General features: G+C 45.6%; 1 protein-coding gene across 4 annotated transcripts in view; it reads right to left on the bottom strand.

The window, feature by feature from the left end:
- Nucleotides 1–24,178, bottom strand: part of INPP5B (inositol polyphosphate-5-phosphatase B) — a 152,204-nt gene that overhangs the window by 103,951 nt on the left and 24,075 nt on the right. For all 4 annotated transcript variants that reach the window (XM_083173575.1, XM_083173573.1, XM_083173576.1 and 1 more), the window contains 3 exons: nucleotides 20,202–20,299; nucleotides 5,292–5,321; nucleotides 477–587 (listed from right to left, as the gene is read on the bottom strand). In XM_083173575.1, coding sequence (XP_083029701.1) covers nucleotides 477–587; nucleotides 5,292–5,321; nucleotides 20,202–20,299 — 239 coding nt within the window. The remainder of the gene's footprint in view (nucleotides 1–476; nucleotides 588–5,291; nucleotides 5,322–20,201; nucleotides 20,300–24,178) is intronic.

Here is a 24,178-nt window from a genome sequence, read left to right as displayed (position 1 = left end):
GTAAGTGCCCCCTCCTATGTAAAATGCCTCCAGCAAAGGCCCCGGATGACTCCCGGCAGCAGTGCAAGAGGGTCCCAGTCCAGTGCAAGTGGATGATGACTGCTGGTACTGGTGGTGATGGTGGGAGAAGAACAGCCACTGCAGCAGCCAGCTAGTATCCCATCTCCATCAGCCCTAGGCTAGACAGGCTTGCATGCCCCATGGCATTCCAGATGCCCTAGGCATTTGCCTATGGCTAGGGCTGGCTCTGTTGTCCACTTAAAAAAACTGTCACATTGCAAATTGTCCTCTACCACACAGTACTACATCATGCCAGAGATATTAGGAAATCAATGATTACTTCATAAACACTGCTATTGTTACTCATCCAAACTACAAAAAAACTATATGTATACATTTCCTTAATAGTCCTTAACGTTTCTCACTCAGAAATGTAGAAGAGACAAAGTTCTATTTAGCTGCTGTCTAGGTCTTACCTTGTAGTGACTGACTGATTCTCTGTAAAAATTCCTGTGTGTGGGAACCAAATGGAAGCTGTATCTGTAATTCAATATCCGGAGACTTTATCCTCACTGTGATATCAGAACCTGAGTGACAAGTGGAAATATAACGAATGCAGGATTTGTATTATCATTTCACATTTATTACTCACTACGATAACTGCATACTAAGATTCTGTTCACAATTTGATTGATGCATTCTTCTTAAATTGGCATTCCCAGTTTATCGCTACATAGAAACATAGAAACATAGAATTTGACGGCAGATAAGAACCATTTGGCCCAGCTAGTCTGCCCCTTTTTTTTACCCTTCAGGTAATCTCAACCCTTTTTAATCCTTATTTCTTTGTAAGGATATTCATATGCCTATCCCAAGCATGTTTAAATTGTCCTACTGTCTTAGCCTCTACCACCTCTGATGGGAGGCTATTCCACTTATCCACTACCCTTTCTGTGAAGTAATTTTTTCTAACATTTCCCCTGAAACTACCTCCCTCCAGTTTTAGTGCAAGTCCTCATGTTCTATTACTTCTTTTCCTTTGAAGAAAATTTCCCTCCTGTACTATGTTAAAACCCTTGATATATTTGAAGATTTCTATCATTCCCCCCCCCCCCCCTTCGCTGCTCCAAACTATACATGTTAAGATATTTTAGTCTATCCAGGTAAGTTTTGTGATGTAGGCCATGCACCATTTTAGTTGCCCTTCTTTGTACACTCTCCAATGTATTTATATCCTTCTGAAGATATGGTCTCCAGAACTGGACACAGTATTCCAGATGAGGCCGTACCAATGACCTATAAAGTGGCATTATTACATCTTTTTTTCTGCTACTGACTCCTCTCCCTATGCAACCAAGCATCTGGCTAGCCTTCCTCATTGCTTTGCTACATTGCTTTCCTGCCTTAAAGTCACTTGAAATAGTGACTCCTAGATCTCTTTCCTCCTCAGTAGTTTCCATTATAGTACCCTTGATACTATATTGAGCCTTTGGGTTTTTGAGTCCCAAGTGCATAATTTTGCATTTTTTAGCATTAAACTTTAGTTGCCATGCTCTTGACCAATTCTCAAGTTTACTTAGATCATCAGTCATTTGATCTACCCCTCCTGGTGTGTCTAATCTGTTGCATATCTTTGTGTCATCTGCAAAAAGGCACACTTTCTCTTCAATACCATTTGCAATGTCACTAACATAGATATTAAAGAGCACCGGTCCAAGTACAGATCCCTGGGGTACTCCACTGGTAACATGTCCCTCCATAGAATGCACTCCATTTACTACAACTGTCTATTTCCTATCCTGCAACCAGGTTCTTATCCATTTAATTGTTTTATAATCCAATCCCACACTTTCAAGTTTATTTAGCAGCCTGCGATGTGGGACAGTGTCAAATGGCTTACTAAAGTCTAGATATGCCACATCTACAGCCCCCCTTCATCTAGTATTTTGGTCACGGAGTCAAAAAAGTCAATGAGACTTGTTTGGCATGATCTCCCTGCAATAAAACCATGTTGTTTTGGATCCTGTAAATTGTTTAATTTAAGATACTCCACTATTCTTTCTTTTAATAGTGTTTCCATTAATTTCCCTACTACTGATGTAAGGCTCACTGGTCTATAGTTACTTGCTTCTTCTTTGCTTCCACTTTTGTGCAGTGGAACTACATTTGCTCTTCTCCTGTCCTCTGGAACTGCACCTGTATCTAGTGACTGGTTGAATAAATCTGTTAATGGCGCTACCAACTCATCTTTTAGTTCTTTTAGTATCCTTTGATGCACTCCGGCTGGCCCCATTGATTTATCCACTTTCAGTCTTGAAAGTTCTGTTAGGACTTTCTCCCTAGTAAATGTACTTCCAGCTACCTTATTTTTTTGACTGTCCTTGCAACTTAACTGTGGTCCCTTCCCTTCTCCTTCTATAGTGAATACGGAGCAAAAGTAATTATTTAGATGATCTGCAATTGCCTTGTCTCCCTACATTTATACTGCTCTACCTATGACCAGGAACTGCATACTGGAACAGTTTTTTCAGAGGGTCCATCATTTCTGTAGCGCTGGCAAGAAGTAACTTGTGTGTAATCATAAAATGAACACTAAGATATCACACCCCTGCAGATTGTGGCCTGTTTTTAATGTGGCCGGCGAGGGGGTTAAACGGCGGGGATCGCAAAAAACAAGCGATCCTCGCTGTTTAACCCCTGCGCCGGCCGCTCAATCTATTCAATGTTCCGGGGGACAGAGGACAGCGAGGCTCGCAGCTAATGCAGGGAGCCCGATGCATTTAGCCACGAGCCTCGCTGTTTTAGCGGTTGCATAGGCTGATTCCCCCTCGCTTCAAAAATGGAGCGAGGGGAAATCAGCGCATGCAGGGGGTCAGTTGGATACTGCCCACAGCATTGAATACTGGCCTATATGCCTAGCACTGTCTTTGCTGTGCACAAATGGAGGAGCCCAGTTTCTGCATGCAGTTCTTGAGGCATAACAATAAACCGTGAATCTTGCCCTCCTATGCAAAACAATAGATGGAAATCAGCACAAAGAAGAAAACTTTTCCATGCTGCATTTTGAAAAGTGCACGTCCAGGTGACCTCTACACCTGGATTGAAAAATGAAAATAACACTGTTGGGTTTAATTTACTTGTCATGAAGGATAGAATAACCCCTTATAAACTAGCAGATTCTTAAGACGGCGATACACTACTGCCAGTGGCGTAACTACTAATTCTGGTCCCCCCTGCCGAAAATGCAGGGGGCGCCCCCGCTAGGTTTAACAACAAACGCCCCCCCCCCCAATGCGGCCGTTACCGTAACCAGTGGAGGGGAGCCGGGGTGCGGTGGATGGGAGCCGGGGTGTGCGGAGGGGAGCCGGGGTGTGCGGAGGGGAGCCGGGGTGAAGGGTGGATGAGATGTTACCTCCTGTCGCATTTGCGCCTGGTCCCCGCTCTCCCGTCTACTGCTGCTTATCAAAAGTGACACTTGGAAAATGGCTGCCTACCAAAAGCAGACGAAAAACTGTCTGCAGTATGGGGGCAGCCATTTTCCAAGTGTCACTATTTGTATCAGCAGCGCTGCAGCAGCAGTAGCCGGGACTCGGGAGAGCTGGGACCCGGCACAGACGCTGGCGGCAGAAGGCAGGGAGTAATGTCCCGCAGCCCCCCAGGCGCCCACACCCGCTCAGCGCCTCCCCGCCACCGCGGGGGTTGCAGGACGATAGTTACGCCACTGACTACTGCGATGTACAGTATCACAGCAGTGTATGGCCATCTGAACCTTTCTTGAGCCACCTGAGGCCTTCCCGTATGGCATGCAGTCCTTTCACATGCGATGTATTACATGCGACTCCATTCCCCGCCGCCAGGGACAGGTCAGAGATTGGTCATACATACAGGTCTGACCTCTGTCTCTGGTCCAATGCACAAGGGACCACTCATTGGACCCGATGTGAAACACAGGAGTTGGTCAAATTGGTCTAGTGTATGGGGATTTACATGTGCCCACACATTGTGCTATTTGACCTCTATGCGTTTTGAACTAGATCGCATCACATCTAGTTCAAATTGCATTTGAAGTGCTGCAATAGCATGTTATTGAACTAGATGCGATGCGATCTAAGTATTGTCTGCACAAACTTTTTTTGGGTTGTGATGTGAACTATGTGGGAGCGCTCATCGCAAGCCAAAAGAAGATACAGTGCAATGTGAACTACATGCAATGCATTTTTAACTAAAAAGTTCAAAATGCATCCAGGCATCGCACAGTGTGTGGGCACTATTACTGATGCATGGTTTATAGTGCACCATTATTAGAGTGCTTCCCTTTTTAGACTCACCCCAATTTGCATAAAGCATCAATAATCTGTATAGTACCTGTGTAATCTGCTTTCGGCACACCCATTGTGAAACTCAGTACAGATGCAGACAATGCACATTATTAACACATGGGCAGAAATGATAACTCTGCAGTTAATATATATATATATATATATATATATATATATATATATATATATATATACATACATACATACATGCACAAATATGCATGTTATATGCTTGTTCTATGCAGAGGGTGACAATATGCAAAAAGCAGTATGTCAAAATTATGAACATATATTATGGACGGACCCTTTTTCTTTGTTAACCTAACGTTTCAGTAGACATTTAGAACAAGTCGACATTTTCTCAGTATACAAAGGACACCTATGTACCTATAGAGGGCAAGAAGTATTCTATACCAGGAAAACATTGAAATATTTATTTTAATACTGCAGAGGACTTTGACACAGTAGAGATTATATAAATAAACAATAACTGTATTTCAAAACTGATCAATATTAAAAAGCTAATCAGAAATGACATACTGTGGATGGGTGTGGGATAACACCTGACAGTCATTAGCCCGACATCGGACTTAGACAGCGGGGAAGGTGGGGGGGGAGTGCAACGAAGCCCCTTGCGGGCTCGCTGCACTCGCCACGCTGTGGGCACGGTGGCTCACTACACTCACCACCTATTTTATTCTCCCTCTATGAGGGTCGTGGACCCCCATGAGGAAAAATAGCCGCTGCCCATGTGTCAGGCTTTTAGCAGTTGGGATTCTGACATCGTGGGTTAATCCCGAATGCCGGTGAGTCCTCCGGCACCCCTGTGGAAAGCCATATTTGTGATTAGAGTGCATGATTCTGGTGTTAAAAATATAAATATTATATACATATAAATTTACCCATAATGAGAACAAATGCATCTTGATACAGCATTACCACATTCAAGACAAAATGAGTAATTGTACATACCAATGACATGGAAATTTTCACATGATGTCACTGAAAAATAAACACAAGTTTCAAGAACAAGTAGTTGCATTCTGTATAGTATTACAGATTATCCTATATCCAAAATGCCAAAATTCAGACTTAAAAAAAAAAATTTTTGTTTGTTTTTTACATTTGCATTCTAATAGTTCAAATTAAAGAGACTTTTTAAATGCACAAAATTATTAAAAATATTGTTTCAAATTACATTCATGCTATGTGTAGCATTAAGGTAATGGGTTTGATTCCCACCATGGCCCAAACCTTGCCGAGTTTGTATATACTCCCCGTGCTTGTGTGGGTTTTCTCCGGGTACTCCGCTTTACTTCCACAAATGTTAAAAATATACTGGTAGATTTAATAGCGCCTAACAAAATTAACCCTAGAATGAATGTGTGCGTGTACAGGTAAGGAATTTATGGGTCAAATCTATTAAAAAACTATGTAAAAAGTGCCGTGAGCTGCTAAGTTGGAGAATGGCGGTACTCACAGTACTTGTGGGTGTTTAGCCACAAGTACCGGCATTTTCTGACTTAAGTGCCCTGCAGCCATGATGTTTGCACTGCGCTAGGGCACAAAACAGCATTGCCGCCGTAGTGTTCTCAGATTTCTGAAGAAATGAACTAGTCGGCGCTAGCAGCGCACTGAATATAATAGTGCCGGGAGCTTCCTCCTGATGCTGTTCACAGAAATTGTAATACATTGGACCCCATAGATTGTAAACTTCACTGGGGTAGGGACTAATGTTAGTGTTTAAAATATTATCTTTAAAGCGCTGCAGAATATTTGTGCGCTATATAATTTACTGGTAATAAATAAATATATCTATGGTATGCAAATATTCCAAAATACAGAAAAATACAAAATGTAGAACTCTTCTGGTCCCAAGCATTTTATATATGGGAGAATCAGCATTTAATGAATATTTTTTTTCTTTAACTCTTTTCTTTAATTAAAGCATGATCCGAAAATACAATAATTACGTCATTTCTCTGTACATAACACAACATGAATTTTACATTTAACACAAATAAGCAAGCTCCAAACATATACATTGTAACAAAGAGTGTCATTACAAATATCCAACACAAAACAGTAAAGAGAGAATAAAGATATGCATCTGGATCCAGCCCAGAGATAACCTCAGACCCTAACCAATCAAGAGGAATTACTTCACCATAGGTCATGCATAGCAAGTGATATTAAAGGGTCCTGCATACACATTGCTGTTCCATACCACAGCGTATTTTTGAAACACTGCCATATCTATTCATTCATTTAAATAAATCTTTTAATAATCTTGTAGCATGTGTAAGTAATATCTGCCATCTACTGGTAGCAGTAGGTAACTGCAATTTGGGTTGTTGCTCCTAATAACTGCATGAGTTAATTTAATTCCAGAATAGTATCAAATTTGAAATACCATGAAATACAACTAGTTATGTGCCCACATACATTTAGCCTCCTTGCACATTAAAAAGCCCTTCCAGTTGAGCCGTGCCGTGACTCGGCAGCCCTGATTGTCTTTGCGTACGACTTATATTTTTTGTGCAACGGCAGCTGTATCTGCCTATGAAATGCTATGTTACAGTGTTCTCCAGTAAAACCAATGGTGCATATGGATCTGCAGTTCCCAGCATCATGACAGCATGATGATCACCAGCTGGCCACATGGCTTAGGGAGACATTGGGACATATAGGGTGACATTCTATGCTTTGCGCTAAATGTGCATGTTTTATTCGCGCACCACATCGCCGCAAATCGCACTTTTACAAATCGCACTTTTCAGTCAAAATGCGCATATTTAATGTAATGCGCATTGGAGGCTGAAAAGTGCGAAGAGGGGCGATTTGTGGCGAAGTGGTGCGCTGTATTTAGTCTTGAAAATGTGCGATTTTCATGTCTGAAAAGCGCACATTTGCAGGACAGCGCAAAGTTTAAAAAAAAACCGAGCGCGGGGTCCCCCGCCCGAGTATAACCAGCCCCGGGCTCACTGAGCCGGTGCTGGTGACATAAAATCAGGGTCCCCGACAAATAGGGGTCCCCTTGATTTCATGAAACCAGCACCAGGCTCAAGGTCCGGCGCTGGTTCCCAAAATATGGGGGACAAAATGACTAGGGGTCCCCCGTATTTTAAGAACCAGCACCGGACACAACCAGCCAGCAGGGTAATGCCACAGCCGGGGGAAACTTATTATATAAGCTCCCGCGGCCAAAGCATTAACCCCCTGGCTGGTCAGCAGGGGTCCTGGGGAAGTGGGGACCCCCCCAAATGAAGGGGTCCCCCCCCTCCAGGACTTACCAGCCCATGCTGATAGTCCGGGACTGTCCCCGATGCCCCTGGGCGGTGGGCATCGGGCTGATGGCTTGTGTAAAAAAAAGAAGTACAACTATTGTTTTATACTGGCGAACTATGAGTCCCAGCAAGCCTACCCCGCATGCTGGGACTTGGAGAACCACAAGTCCCAGCATGCGGGGCATTAAAGGGCCCGCTGGCACTTGTAGTTCTGCAGTACAAAAAATAGTTAACAAAATCACACTGACACACTGTAAAATAAAAGTTTAATACACACAAAACACACACACACTGATACTTACCTACCTTGAGCCCGTAGGTCGGTCCCTGGATCCTGGGTCCGTCCTCCGGGGCTCCAGGGCAGAAGAGTCCGGTTCCGGGGCCTTGGTCCTGGTTCCGGGGCTGGTCCTGGGGTTCCGGGGCTCCTGGGCTGCAGAATCCGGGGTCCGGGATCCGAGGTAGTCCCCAGGGGTACCTAAGGAAGCAAATCCAACTCACCTGGTCCCCGGCGACGACCTCGGAATCCTCTCCGGTGACAGCGCTGCTCCCATCTGGTACCCGGCTCGCAGGACTTTGACAGGCGCTGAGATGTTTCCTCCTCGGCGTCTCTGCACAGAATGATTTCTTGGCCAATCAGGAGCCGAGAAAGTCGGCTCCTGATTGGCCAGAAATCATTCTAACTAGAGACGCCGAGGAGGAAACATCTCTGCTCTAGATGCGCTGAGATGTTACTTCCTCGGCGTCTGTATACAGAATGATTTCTGGCCAATCAGGAGCCGACTTTCTCGGCTCCTGATTGGCCAAGAAATCATTCTGTGCAGAGACGCCGTGGAGGAAACATCTCAGCGCCTGTCAAAGTCCTGCGAGCCGGGTACCAGATGGGAGCAGCGCTGTCACCGGAGAGGATTCCGAGGTCGTCGCCGGGGACCAGGTGAGTTGGATTTGCTTCCTTAGGTACCCCTGGGGACTACCTCGGATCCCGGACCCCGGATTCTGCAGCCCAGGAGCCCCGGAACCCCAGGACCAGCCCCGGAACCAGGACCAAGGCCCCGGAACCGGACTCTTCTGCCCTGGAGCCCCGGAGGACGGACCCAGGATCCAGGGACCGACCTACGGGCTCAAGGTAGGTATGTATCAGTGTGTGTGTGTTTTGTGTGTATTAAACTTTTATTTTACAGTGTGTCAGTGTGATTTTGTTAACTATTTTTTGTACTGCAGAACTACAAGTGCCAGCGGGCCCTTTAATGCCCCGCATGCTGGGACTTGTGGTTCTCCAAGTCCCAGCATGCGGGGTAGGCTTGCTGGGACTCATAGTTCGCCAGTATAAAACAATAGTTGTACTTCTTTTTTTTACACAAGCCATCAGCCCGATGCCCACCGCCCAGGGGCATCGGGGACAGCCCCGGACTATCAGCATGGGCTGGTAAGTCCTGGAGGGGGGAGACCCCTTCATTTGGGGGGGTCCCCACTTCCCCAGGACCCCTGCTGACCAGCCAGGGGGTTAATGCTTTGGCCGCGGGAGCTTATATAATAAGTTTCCCCCGGCTGTGGCATTACCCTGCTGGCTGGTTGTGTCCGGTGCTGGTTCTTAAAATACGGGGGACCCCTAGTCATTTTGTCCCCCGTATTTTGGGAACCAGCGCCGGACCTTGAGCCTGGTGCTGGTTTCATGAAATCAAGGGGACCCCTATTTGCCGGGGACCCTGATTTTATGTCACCAGCACCGGCTCAGTGAGCCCGGGGCTGGTTATGCTCGGGCGGGGGACCCCGCGCTCGTTTTTTTTTTTTATTTTAACCCTTTATTTTATTTTTTACAGCAGAACCCTGCACAGAACATTGCGATCTGTGCAGGGTTCTGGCTAATTCGCCAAACAGACCCTGGTCTGAAATAAGTGCGAAAATTAGGCACCTAAATAATGCGATGTGCAAATGCGCATTGCATTAAATAAGCGACTTGTATACTTTTCTATACGAAAACATCTGGATGCGATAAAAATGCGAATTAATCTCGCAATTTTACTCAGCATACCTTAACGCACATAATATGCGATTTCAGTCCCTTAGCGCATCCCATTAAATTTACGATTTAATGGGAAAATGCGATATCGCCATTTTGTGGTCTAATTACCGCAAAAAAACGGAAATCGCAGAGCATAGAATGTCACCTATAGTGTATAGGTTCTACATGCCATTGGCCTCACCTCCTCAATTTGTCATAATAGGCCCTTAAACATTTTCAGCTACAGGCCCACGAGGCCCCTAACCCTAAGCTATTTACCCTCTTCTACTGGTATTTTATAAGCTCCTTCTACCATATATATTGTCTCGTCTTTTCCCAGCGAGGAATAAACATTAATATTGTTCAATTTTGCTTCTTCTTTCTCTGGTCTCCTGAACAATTTTGCTATGATTGCCAGTTATACTAGATTGCCACAGGGCTTCCAGTTCCTGACAAGATTTATTTGATTGATATTTATAGAGCAAGATTAAGACTTTTAGGGGCCTCTCCAATAGATGGCCCCTACCAGCAGTGGTGTCAGTGAGATTATATTATGCAACTAGCAATAAAAATAAATAAAAAAATAAAAATAATACAGCCAATTGCTACAACATGCCAAATTGCAAAGGCATGGAAATTGCCCTCCCCACCATCCCTGCAATCGGTCATTGCTCATATTTAGTACATCTATTTAAAGGAATATATGACCAGTATCATAAGGCAATCTGCCAAGGCACTGTAAGTCTGGGCACACTGGCTTGCTTCTCAACATGCCCCCTCCCCTTCTGTAGCTAGTTAGGCTATGCATCCCTTTTGTTCTGCATAAACTGTCTGGACCTCAACACTTGGACCCCCTTCCCGTTTCTGTAGATCTCTTTTTGCCATTACTCTTGTACTCTCTTTTTCTCTTCTTTTTTGTCAGTTAATCCTCTTTGAGGCTGAATATGCACTGTGCCCTGGATCCCTGGTGCCTTAATATTAGAAGTGCTTTTGTGAGCTGTGACAGTGAGCAGTGCTGACTGCTCGCTATCACAGCTTGCACGGTTAGTATTTAACCCTCCTGCACACGCCATTTCCACCCTGCTGGGTTTTTACAGTGACGTAGAAAAGGCGTGCGTGCGTGGCCATAGCTAAATGCACTAGCTGCGAGCCTCGCTGTTTGGAGGAATCCTCACTGTCCTCTGACAGTGAGGATTCCCCCGGCACGTTGAATATGGTGAGCAGCCGGCGCGGGGGTTAAACGGCTAGGGTCGCTTGTTTTCTGCGATTCCCACTGTTTAACCCTCTCGCCGGCCACATTAAATGCAGCCAAATGAGTTTCTATGAGCTAAGGGAGCAAATTAGCTGCATGCACATGGCAAGATCACACCAATCGCATGTGGCGATTGGCGCAGCAAAAATTAGCGTGGCTACATCTGTACACATTCCAACATGTTTTGCTCAGGTTTTGCTGTTGAGGCATGCTGGGAAGTGTAGTTCCACAGCAGTGTCCAACCACCGATGTAAAGGATGGTTGAGGGCTGCATTTAATGTGGAGGGAATTCATAGTGTTAAAATTAAAAGGACATAATAGACAAGTTGCAAAGTGTTAAGCTGTGCACACTCTAGATAGATCAATCAATCCTGTGGATCGGACCACCACATTGGGCACAATGTTTAGTGTGTACAGTACCCTTTATATCTTGGACAATGCATGGCCCCATGAGTCGTCAACAACATTCTCCACCTACCCTACACACAGGGCCAGCGGAAGGCATTGCTCGACATCACTAGTGAGGGCCAGTGACAGTTCTTCAGAAGGTGTAGTTTTTATCTAATTGCTTATTAGTCATTGGGGGCTGGGTCTCAGTAGTTCTTAGTGTTCACACAACAAATTTGGATGCCCGAATAGTTTCTTGGTAAAAAGTGTAGTCTATGGTATGGTATGGTGAAAAAAACGCTTTAGCCTGGCTGTCGCTCAAAAATTTATAATGGGGTTTCATACACTCCTACCATATGGATGGTCTCTTGTTTATACCCTTTGTAGAATACACATTTATTTTGTTCAGCTGTATGTCTTCTTTCTCTAATCTCCTCAATACTAACGTTCCATTTCTCATGAAGATACAGCTGCAGTCACAGTGTAGGCATGCCACCAATGGCGTATCTTGAGGACTGCGGCTCGAGCAGTGGCAGGAGCCGGATGACTTGCCGACAGTCGGTATTCCGATGGTAATTTCTCCATCATCAGACTTACAGGGGCTATATTCCCTCATGGGGGTCATGACACCATGCTCATCCTCTTATCGGCTCCTGACAGTCGGGATTCTGATGTTGGGGAAATGACCATTGGAATCGGACTGTCGGCGACTTATACCATACCCGCAGTGGCAGGGGGAGCCAACCCCATGTGGGTATAGGACCTCTGCAGATTCTATTTAGACAGTCTGGCTGACCATATGAAATCTGCTAAAATGGTCCTCTAAAAATGGGCAGTACCTTGGAGGAGGCAGATGCTAGAGGTCCAACTGGAACTCTAACGTCTGACAGGAGATTGTAGCGCGTACAGTGCTACCCGGAAGTGCGAGATTCTGGGTGCGCTGGCACACTGCGATTATGTAACCCCCTGGCAACAAGCATGTAACCCCATGGTAAGGGAAATGTGCATGTAGGTTAAACAGTTTTATAATTAATGCACAGGCAAGGGTCCGAAATATCTATTTACACCACTGCATGCCACATATTTTAATCAGCGGGATCTGCTGTGTCATATTCGCCTCATTTGGCGGATAAGATACATTGCAATGGAAAGACGCTCAGCTCTAAAGTCACATATAACTCAGGAGTTATGTGTAAGGCGACTTGTTGTGCACAGAGGATAGATGTGGACACCTGTAGATGCTGATATCTGTATTTTCATCATGAAATTCTTTCCAGAGACGTGCAGGCCTGCAGAAGATAGAGGTCAGGAGCGGGTTGGGATGTGATACAATGTGGTGTTTGTACCATGGATAGGTACAACTGCAGACCACTAGAAGCTATCCTGGATACATGTGATGGGTGGCCAATGTGGAAGTCAGAGAATGTTCAATGGTAACAGTTTGGCATCCCCTGACTTGATTTTGTCCGCCAGGAACATCCATAATGTATGTGTATGAATATGTATGTGCTATATAAATAACGGTTAATAAATATATAAATAATAAATAAATTTGCTAGCCACCTGTATGATGTGCATGCCTGATTCAGAAATGTACACAAATGACATAGCAGCTGGGAATTTGTATGCAGCAGCTGTGCAAAAATATGTAAATGTTGCAGCTGCCAGGATAACCGCTGCTTGCATACAAAGACACAACCATTGGAGGCACATCAGTCAAACATCGACCTTCATGATTGCACAGCATGGCTGTGTGACTGTACGGGATAGCAGAAGCAAGCTGTGACATGCCTTGGTTTGAGATACTACTCTCTTGTTATCACCTACAAACGACTACTTACAGTCAAACACTTGGCGAATAAATCTTCTCTGTAACCACCATCGCAATACATCATGCATGATGAAATTGCATGCATCAGGCCCTGTGTGATTACCAACCTCCAAAGCCCCCTCCATGTAACAAAGTTACAATTATTTTTTACTGCATACAATTTGAAATCTCCCACATTAATACAAAATGTGATTTGTTTATATAGATAAGGTTATAGACTGGGGTTTGGAAATGCTGCTTAACCCCTTCCTGACAGAGCCAGTTTTTGCGTTCCTGACAGAGCCCTTTTTTTCAAATCTGACATGTATCACTTAAGTGGGTATAACTTTTTTTTGCTTTTACTTATCCCAGTGATTTTGAGACTGTTTTCTCGTGACACATTGTACTTCAAGTTAGTGGTAAATTTTGGTCGATACAGTCTGTGTTTTTTTGTGAAAAATACCAAAATGTCGTAAAAAAATGGAAAATTTTGCGATTTGCAAAATGTTAAATTTTCTGCTTGTGAGACAAATAATCTTACCACTCAAAATAGTTAATAACTAACATAGACCATATGTATACTTTATGTTGCCATCATTATTTCAACCTCATTTTCATTTTTTTGGACACTAGGAGGCTTACAATATGAATAGCAAATTCTCAAATTTTCAAGAAAATTTCAAACACTGATTTTTTTAGGGACCAGTTCAGTTATGATGTGACTTTGAGGGACTTGTATGTGAGACACCCCCATAAATGATGCCATTTCAAAAACTGCACCCCTCACAGTATTCAAAACAGCATTTTGGAAGTTTGTTAACCCTTTAGGTGTTTCACAGCAATTAAAACAAAGTGTAGGTGAAATTTCAAAATTTCATTTTTTTTGCAGATTTTCAATTTTAATACATTTTTCTAAGGAACACAGCAGATTTTACTAGAGAAATGTGACTAAAAATTGATTCCCCCAATTCTTTGGTTTTCATAAATATCCTATATGTGGCCCTAGTGTGCACGGTGACCAAATCACAGGCTTCATAATAGAAGGAGCACCTACTTGATTTTGGAGCCTCCTTTTTATGAGATTATTTTTTAGGCACCATGTAGGTTTCTAGGCACCATAAGATGCTAAAAGTTAGGAACCCCCCCACAAGTGACCCCATTTTGCAAACTACACCCCTCAGGGAATTCATCTAGGGGTATAGTGTACATTTCAAACCCCCAGGGGTTTCACCAATTGTGGTACAACTGGGCAGTGAAAATGAAAAAAAATTTTTTTTTCATTTTCACAGCTCAGTTGTATCAAAATTGGTGAAACCCCTGGGGGTTTGAAATGTACACTATACCCCTTGATGAATTCCCTGAAGGGTGTAGTTTGCAAAATGGGGTCACTTGTGGGGGGGTTCCACTGTATGGGTGTTTCGGGGGTCATTCAACCAGAATCTGTGCTGCAAAATCCAAATATCACTCCTTCCCTTCTGAGTCCTGCCATGCACCCAACTGGTATTTTTTGGTCACATGTGAGGCATTGCCGTACTCGGGAGAAATTGGGGCACAGATTTTGGGGTGCTTTGTCTCCTTCATTCCTTGTGAAAATGAAAAATTTTGAGCCAGAACTGCATTTTTGTGTAAAAAAATGTAATTTTTTACAGAAAAATGCAGTTCTGGCTCAAAATTTTTCATTTTCACAAGGAATGAAGGAGACAAAGCACCACAAAATCTGTGCCCCAATTTCTCCCGAGTACGGCAATGCCTCACATGTGACCAAAAAATACCAGTTGGGTGCATGGCAGGACTCAGAAGGGAAGGAGTGATATTTGGTGGTGGAATGAATGGTGGGTGCTATGTCGCATTAGCAAGACCCCCGAAGCACCAATACAGTGGAACCCCCCCACAAGTGACCCCATTTTGGTCATCAGCTTTGGGAGGGGGGCTGGCGCTGCGGCTGGCGGGGGGGTGGGAGGGGTGCTGGCGCTGCGGCAGCCGGGTGGGTGGGAGGGAGGGGGGCTGCCGGGTGGGAGGGGGGGGGGGGCTGGCGATCGGTGGTGATCGGTGCTGTACTTAACAGCACCGATCACCACCGATCACTGTGTTACCGAGCGGCTTAGCCGCCGGTAACACAGAAAACGCTGCAATTGGCTGTTCACATTTGAACAGCCAATCGCAGCGATCGCCGCGAGGGGGGATGTCTGCTGTCAGGGACAGCAGACATCTCCAAACTGTCACCGCGTCTATAGACGCGGTGACAGTTTAAAACCATGACGTATATATACGTCTTCGGTCGGGAAGTACCTCCCGACCATGACGTATATATACGTCATATGTCGGGAATATCTTTCTATATATATGTGTGTGTGTGTGTGTGTGTGTGTGTGTGTGTGTGTGTGTGTGTGTGTGTGTGTGTGTATATATATATATATATACACATATATATACACATATATATGTGTATATATATATATATACATATATATATGTGTATATATATATATATACATATATACACATACATATATGTGTGTATATATATATACACATACACACACATATATATATATATATATTTATATATATATATATATATTTCAGTACTTTTTTTTTTTTTTTTAACCCATTTCATGCTGCTGCTGCTGCGGCTTGCGGGGGGGGGTGGGAGGGGGGAAGCGCTGCGTGCGCTGAGGCTGCCTACTGCTGCTGCTGCCGGGGGAGCTGCCGGGTGAGTGCCGGGTGGGTGGGAGGGGGGTGCTGCTCATCGGTGGTGATCGGTGCTGTACTTAACAGCACCGATCACCACCGATCCCTGTGTTACCGAGCGGCTTAGCCGCCGGTAACACAGGAAACGCTGTGAATGGCTGTTCAGATTTGAATAGCCAATCACAGCGATCGCCGACCGGGGGGGGCACCCCTGCCCCCCCTGGGCGGCGAGGGGGGATGTCTGCTGTCAGGGACAGCAGACATCTCCTAACTGTCACCGCGTCTATAGACGCAGTGACAGTTAGAAGCCATGACGTACATGTACGTCAAATGTCGGGAAGTACTTCCCGACCATGACGTACATGTACGTCAAATGTCGGGAAGGGGTTAAGCAATTATTACTTCCATACCTTAAAACACAAAGAGTTAATTTCTACTGTAAGCAAAGAGTACGATGTGCCGTGCTCCAGCATATCAACACTGGCAACGGCACCCAGTCTCACATCCTTGGCATGCTGAAAGCAGTCTAAATGCGCACAAAATTGCTTGGACCTCTATGACGTATCGAGTACTTTTGAATTCAGTCCGAGTGATATGGAATAATTGGATTGTGCCCAAGACTAAGACCTTGTATAAAGAACATCTCTTATATATTTAGCCAGATCTGTCACTCATCCCCTGTGTATACATACCTCCCAACATGACCCTCTCCAGGAGGGACACAATGCTCTGCTCCTGGACTTTCTTCTTGATGCATGATTACCTTCATCTGTGTTGAACAGGTAAATGGATAAGAAAGGTGCTTCAACACAGGTGATGGCAATCATAAATTAGGAGGGAAGTGCAGGAGCAGAGCAATGTGTCCCTCCTGGAGAGGGTCATGTTGGCAGGTATGGTATATAACGTTCCCGCCCAGCGGCATACACAAACCCGCCGCCCCTAGGGAAAAGACCAGTGTTTTATGTGTACCCCCCCGCGCGATTCGCCGGACCCCCGCGACCCCCCCTCCCGCGATTTGCGGGACCCCCGCGACCCCCCTCCCGCGATTTGCGGACCACCGACCCCCCGCGATTCACGGCACCCCTCCCACAATTCTATCCCCCCCCTTCCGCGATTCACGGAACCCCCCGTAGCGCCCCCCTCCCGCGATTTGCGGACCCCCTCGGCACCTCCCGCTCCCCCCGCGATTCACACACCCCTCCCGCAATTTGCAGACCCCCTCCCGCGACCTCCACAACCCCCCCTCCTGCAATTCACTGACCCCGACAACCCCCCCTCCTGCAATTTGCGGATCTCCCTTCCTGCGATTCAAGCCCCCCCCGCCCCCTCCCACGATTTGCGGACCCCTGCCCCCTCCCGCAATTTGCAGACCCCCCTGTCCCCCTTCCGGCAATTCCACCCTCCAGCGGACCCCCGCAACCCCGCTCCCGCATTTCACGTACCCCCGTGACAATGGGGGATCCTGTACCGCCACAAGCAGGTGCCGCCCCTAGGTGGGAAATCTGGCCCTGGCTGCCGCGCTGCAGGTTCCCCCACTGCTAGAAGTGTCTCCACGGTCCTCTGCACCAGCGCCACAACTTTTATCAATGTCTTGCCCACATACCACTATTATACAGGCTCCTGCTCTCATGCACCCTAACTCCCACCCAGTGGGAGGAGACGCTCACCCACTGCCGGGCGCTGCATACTGTCCCCCACCCTCCGCCAGTTCTAGGGATGCCCATCGACCATCAATGATTTCAAATAATCGATGGTTTATGGCCTATTCAGTCAGATATAATGGATGACCATCGACAGCTACAACAATCGATGGTTATCCAAGTAATATGTTACTACTATCGATGGCAGGGTGCAAAATCACCATCCATGCCAACCATCGATGGTGTCTGCACCAATGCCTATCCCTACTCAGCAACAGCCAAAAACCTTTACTACCCCTCATGCCCACACACCTCTATCACTGCCCTGCCTCCTGTTCTCCTGCCCCGTAACTTCCGCCAGTGGGGACCCGCTCACCCTGTGTTGCCCACATTCCCCTATCATGCTTTACCACCCAGCCTCCTGCTCTCATGCACCCTACCTCCCACCCAGTAGGAGGAGACACTGACTCAGGGTCACCATCCTTTACTCCTGTGCTGCCACGCTGGACCCTCACCCACTGGCAGAAGCTGCACAGTGTCCCCCACCCTCCTCTTTAGTCCCCCTTATGCCCACACACCCCTATCAATACCCAGCCTCCTGTTTTCCTGTGTCGTGACCTCCGCCAGTGGGGAGCCGCTGACTCAAGAACACCCTCCTATACTATTGCACATGCACACACACCTCAACAACACGCACCCCCCCCCCCACACCCACAAATGTCACTGTACCCTCCACACTATCAATGTACATCTTACTCTGTAACCGCTTTTTAATTAAACAAAAGAATACACACCCCCTTCCAAATCATATGCTCTCTATTTAACACATTTCACCTATACTGCAACTCAGGTTCAAATACAGGCATCTTACATACACAGTTTGAGAACTGCTGTACTACACTATTGGTTGCTACTGTTATTTATTGCTTTTGATTTGTTGTTTTTAACAAAAATGGCAGACAGCTGCTCATATGACATTTACTGTAAAGGCTGATTCTGAGTGACATTCAGCTGGCACATGTTTTAAGTCTGCTCATGTACCCAGGTTGCAGAGTGAATGCATCCCAATTAGCAATTACTAGCACTCAGAGACTCAATACAGAATCAGAGGTAGGGGCTGAATTTTCACAAGCTTGCAGATAAAAGTCAGTCTGATCTTACGGTGCCCATACACTTGTCCGATTTGGGCCGATTTCGCCCAGAGAAATTGGCCCAAATTGCATGTGTTTGACATCCCCACCGACCCGATGCGCGGTCCCGTGCGCATCTGGTCGGCCCCTACAGATTGAACCTGATGCAGGTTCAATCTGTTGGATCGGACCCATCTGTGGCACATCGACGTGTTGGTCTGATCCCTAGATGTGTGACAGTGGGGAGGCACTCTGTCACACACCTATGTGCATCAGCGGGGTCTGGGCAGCGATGGCAGGGAAGCGGGGTCTCCGCGGCGCTGTGCATTAAGTTGGTGGGATTCATGCAGAGACTTGGAACTAAATAGCGCTATTTGTCGGGCATCGGTGTGGAAAGCGATTCTGAATTTGAAAACAATGCACGCTGATTGGCTGAATCTCAGCCAATCAGCGTCTGCCCAGTGTTTTCAACCCGCCGACTTAATGCACAGCGCTGCAGGGACCCCGCTGCTCACATGGACGCTGATTCCCAGCCACCGCTGCCCAGACCAATGCACAGGACCCCGCATGAACCCCCCTGCCAGCTCCCTGGGGATATACATGCAATAAATCGCATGTGTATAATTTGGCACATCAAGTGCCAAATCGTAAGCAGCCTCCCGGGGAGCTGACGGGGGTCTCTACAGGGCAAACTAAGGACAAGTCGGACTAGTGTATGGGGACTTTTACTTTTATCTGGGGCGGAGATGGCGGAAAAGGGGGCGGGCGCAATTTACCCCAGGTTCTCTCTGCACCCCTTTATCCAGCTCAAGATACAGAGAGAGATCACAGAGTGGTATTAAACCTTTGTATTACCTGTAATGGCCCTCTAGGGCTTTACCCTGAAGGGCGATATGGGAAAACAGGACCATCTCCAGCTTGTGTGTGTAACCTTCCAGGGCTTACACTGTGTTTACTCGGGAATTCCTGACCCCTCCAGTCTCCAAATCTGTTGCACGGCCCACGTCCGTACAGCGTACCGGCACAAGAATCAGCCACACTTCCCATGAATTGACCGCTGTGCAGATTTAACAACACATGGCCTCACTGCAGCTTTGCGGCAGACTCCCAGGGCATGTTCCCGGAGTTCCCAACATCAGCACATATTCCTGCACAGAGGGGATTACAGATGGTGCTGCTCATACTGAGCTTCTATACTGGAGACGATCCGAATAGATTTTTGACCTGTTCATAACCCCACTATCCACTAAGCATGGAGTTGATTGTATATAGTGTGACAAGCGCAGCGAGCCACCGAGCCCAAAGCGTGGCAAGCGTAGCGAGCCCCGCGAGAGGACGCGGATTACTGCGCTCGCCACACTATATGACTCGGACAACCCCTGCCCAATAAGACCCTAACCGTTTAGCTTTATTTAGAGTTTCAGCGAGCGTACAGTGTAGAAAGAGGCAAATAGGTCCTGGATATGTTTAACAGGGACTTACATTTTCTTCTAAGTGGACCAAAAATATCAAGACCTTTCAACAACTAAGTTTCCCCTGTCCTAGACCCGAGTACCATGTAGATCTTTACTCAATCTTGGCCTCTACTCCATTTGAAGTTTTGTTGCATTAAGGCTTCAAATATAACATCAACCTGAAATGTGGCTGTTCCTATCCCTGTCACAATATCCCAACTAAATATATTACCTTCTTCAATGAGAATTCCTTCTACCAGTGGGACGATTACATCCAGCGACACGTCCTCTGCACAGATTGCCATTCTCCTGTGCTTGTAGAAGAATAGTCTGTTGAACATAAGAGAGACATAGCAGTAACTAGCACAGATATGTAGCAACAAAGTTATGGACTTTCAAAGCTTATATTCAATGAAGAAGTTATGACAGGTACAAAGGTTACTGCTACCACAAAAGCCTATGTCAAAAGTGCACACTTCTCAGCATATCCTGTAATCAGGCATAGCCTGGAATTGCAGTGAGGCCAGGAAGTATCACATATATTTTTGCCTCGGTCAGCCTGATTTTATCGCAGCCACAGAGTAAGTCCAGGGCTATATAGAGACTGCACAGAGTGGGAAAACCATTGGATGGTGAGTGAGCTGCCAATGGATATGCAGCTTTTCGCTGGGGTGCAAATCGTCTTTACACATTTGCTGGCTTTGCAAAGGGTGGGATTATCCCTGGTAGGGTGGCGGTTGACTATTTGGGTCGGAATCAGGCCGCTTATCAAAAGAACCAATCTGCTTTATCCCAACAATAAGGTAGATAACACCATTGGGGAGCAAAAGGGAGAATTTGGAAAGAGGGGATAAAGATATGGGAGGGGTTAAAGTGCATCCTTTTAATGCCACAATTTCCACTATACAAATATCAATTTATCATTGACGATATACTAGAATGTTGCATAAGGCATTGTTACTGGCAAACACTACAGCTACACACAGCACAAGTGGTGTGTCACACAGTAATCACATTGTCCTGTTTATGAGTAAGGAGTAGGCTACGCCCCCTAATATTGCCATGCTCTTAGTGCAAACATTCATTCAGTTTGTATTGTAATACAGCTACTGACCACTAGTCTCCACATTGCAAAATTACAATCCTAATATTCATACAAAACTACTTGGATGGAATTTACTAAACAGTACCTAGCATTGTAATACATAAAATTAGAAGACTCCCAAACTAAAATGTTTAACCAGCCCCAATGCTAGACAGCCAGCGCTGTTTTCCACCACAACACGGTTCCTCTGCTTGAGTGATAACTAGACAGGCTAAACAGAGTACGTACACTACAAATCCACAGCACAGAACTAGAGCCTATGTTGGCTATTTATTTCTTTATGTAAATAAAAGGTCCCCAAAAGACCCGATTGTAATTATTAAGTTTGTTCTTAAATCACTTTTCCTCATAGTAAAATATCAAAGTTGTAAATATAGATGTAATGCTAGCTACATCTGCAATAGGAGGAAAGGTCAGAGGTGTAAATGAAGTTGCTTGCCCATTTTGGTAAACAGCTAATAAAGAATTTGGGGAGGTGGGCATGTCGCACAAGATGGAGTAGGTATTGGTGTACACCCTAATATTGGAGTATGACGATGGCCCCGTTTTATCTCTCGTCCATGACTATCATATGATCATGGGGATGTTAGGGGTGTGCTACTATTGGACAGAGTTATGGACAATTGATAGGAAAGAAAAGTATGTCACATTTATAGTGCACCAAAAAAAGGTAATAATATCAATCCTAAAACGTAAGCTTTATTAGATATCCAACTAAAAGGCGGAGTATAAAAACAAACATACAAGCATCAAGTGAAACAAAACACCATAAATTGTTTAAAAAGACTGTGTGTGTGTTTCCGTGTACAATTCAATCAATTAGTATTATGATATATCCAGCGTCTCAATATCATATCCACTATTGGTAATATCCAAAGGCTTCCCAGCTATTCCTGGATATGTAAAGAATATTAGTAGGGCTCTTCAATCCTATCTATAATCAATATCAGTGGTAGAATTCCACTGAGCTGAACAAGCAACAATTGTTGCACTTGTATAGAGGACAGCTTTTATCTGGTAATGCAGACAAACACATTAGTATGAGTATTGTTGCTTTTCCTCTTTGCAACAATGTATTTATGGAGTGTTAACCTCTTATACCGATGTAGTTGCTGAAATTGAGTTCGTATCTGAATTAGTATTGTTAGATGGTGAGCACTTGTCACTAGCGTTTTATAACATAGAAGATAGGTTAGCTTTTATTTAAGCTTATACTACATTAAATATTTACACTAGATCTTTCCTACATAATAGCGCAACCATGTGCGTGATCAGGGTAAATAGGACATACGGTCCTTAAAGCGTGAGAAAGGAGTCCCTGTTATAACCTGACACGCTGGTGTGGGGAGCCGTGTCAGTGCTGGGGCTCACTGCGTGTGCGTGTCTCCCCGTGTGATCGGCGGGACACGCTTGCAGCGGTTATACTAACATTCAAAACAGTTTCACAATCAATGTCATTATTGCGGATAATAGGTGAATAGGATAGTGAGCATTGCTCTTAAAAGAGCATTTGACCCCTCACTTCTACTCTTTCCCCCCCTCCAGCACCTCCCTGGGGTGGCCCCCTCTAGTTCCTAAGCTCACCCCATTATACTCTCTAGATATACATGAGATGTCTACACGTAAACCACCATGTCTCCTAAATTGTTGTCTATTAACGTAAATGGTCTGAACTCCCCTAGGAAACGTACGATCCTTATGGGAGCCTGTAAAAGAGAGAACGCAGCTATCGTGTTTCTGCAGGAAACCCACCTCACAGGTACCCACTCCCAACTTAAGGGTCGCGCATTCTCGCAGTCCTTTTTTGCTTCTGCTGATTGCAAAAAAAGGGGAGTTGCTATTTTAATCCACCGTAATGTACCTTTTGTCCCGATTAAGACCATTGCAGACCCTGATGGCCGGTCTCTTATAGTGATAGGAACCATTCGCTCAGTAACCTTAACCCTAATCTCCATGTATGCCCCCAACCAGGATCAATCCAAATTCTTTGATACCATTTTTAAACGCATAGATAAAGTGGCACAGGGTCATATTATTTTGGGAGGAGACTTTAACACAATTATCGACCCACTACTAAACAGATCCTCTCCCCCCCCAAACGCCACCTCGACGGCGGTCCCCAAAGCCTCCCGCACTCTGGTTGCCTCCTTGAAGCATTATGGTCTATGCGACTCCTGGCGCCTCAAACACCCCCATGATAAAGATTTTACACACTTCTCAGCCCCTCACCAACAATACTCTAGGATAGATATGCTCCACATCTCCTCTTCCATGGTCCCCCAAATTAGGGAAGCAGGCATCACCCCGTTCACGTGGACAGACCATGCAGGCACTTACATACTATTAGATATATATGAACGCCCCCCGAAGATTCTAAGATGGCGCTTAGACGACTCTCTTTTGCAGCACCCTTCCTCTCTGGCAGAGGTGAAGAGCGCAATTATAAACTACTTCAAAGAAAACACCACCCCCGATATTTCCACGGGAATCCTCTGGGAAGCACATAAAGCCACAATCAGAGGCTTACTTATTTCAAAAACCTCAGCAATTCGAAAAAAAGCAGCTGCACAAGTCCAGACCCTGGAATCTCAGCTTGCAACACTATTAGCCCAACACAAACTTTCCCCCAACCCCACATTGCTATCACAAATTGAAACGCTAAGAGGCCAGCTAAATACACTCCTCTCACACCGTGCTGCGACCATCCTAAAGAAACTCCAACAACGTTTCTATGATAAAGCAGACAAAATAGATTCGCTCCTAGCTAACAAACTACGTCGCCAACAAGCATCCAAAGCGATCGGCAAATTATATTCCCAGAAGCTAGACTCCCTCACTTACGACCCTAAAGAAATGGTAGAGGAGTTCCGTACATTTTACAGATCTCTATACAACCTGACTGACCCCTCTCCTACCTCCCCAACTACAACTGAGAACTTAGCCTCCTATCTGGCCGACACACCTCTGCCCACACTCACAGACTCTCAGCTCTCCCCTCTAAATGCTTGTATCTCGGGGGAAGAGACCATCGCGGCAATTCGCTCCATGCGACCCTCTGCTGCCCCAGGCCCAGACGGCTTTACAGCCCAATACTATAAACTTTG

Source organism: Crinia signifera, chromosome 2 (genome assembly GCF_055691185.1).
Source record: "Crinia signifera chromosome 2, ASM5569118v1, whole genome shotgun sequence".
Classification (NCBI taxonomy): domain Eukaryota; kingdom Metazoa; phylum Chordata; class Amphibia; order Anura; family Myobatrachidae; genus Crinia; species Crinia signifera.
Note: the sequence above shows the minus strand (reverse complement) of the source record. Positions and strands in the feature narration are given on the sequence as shown.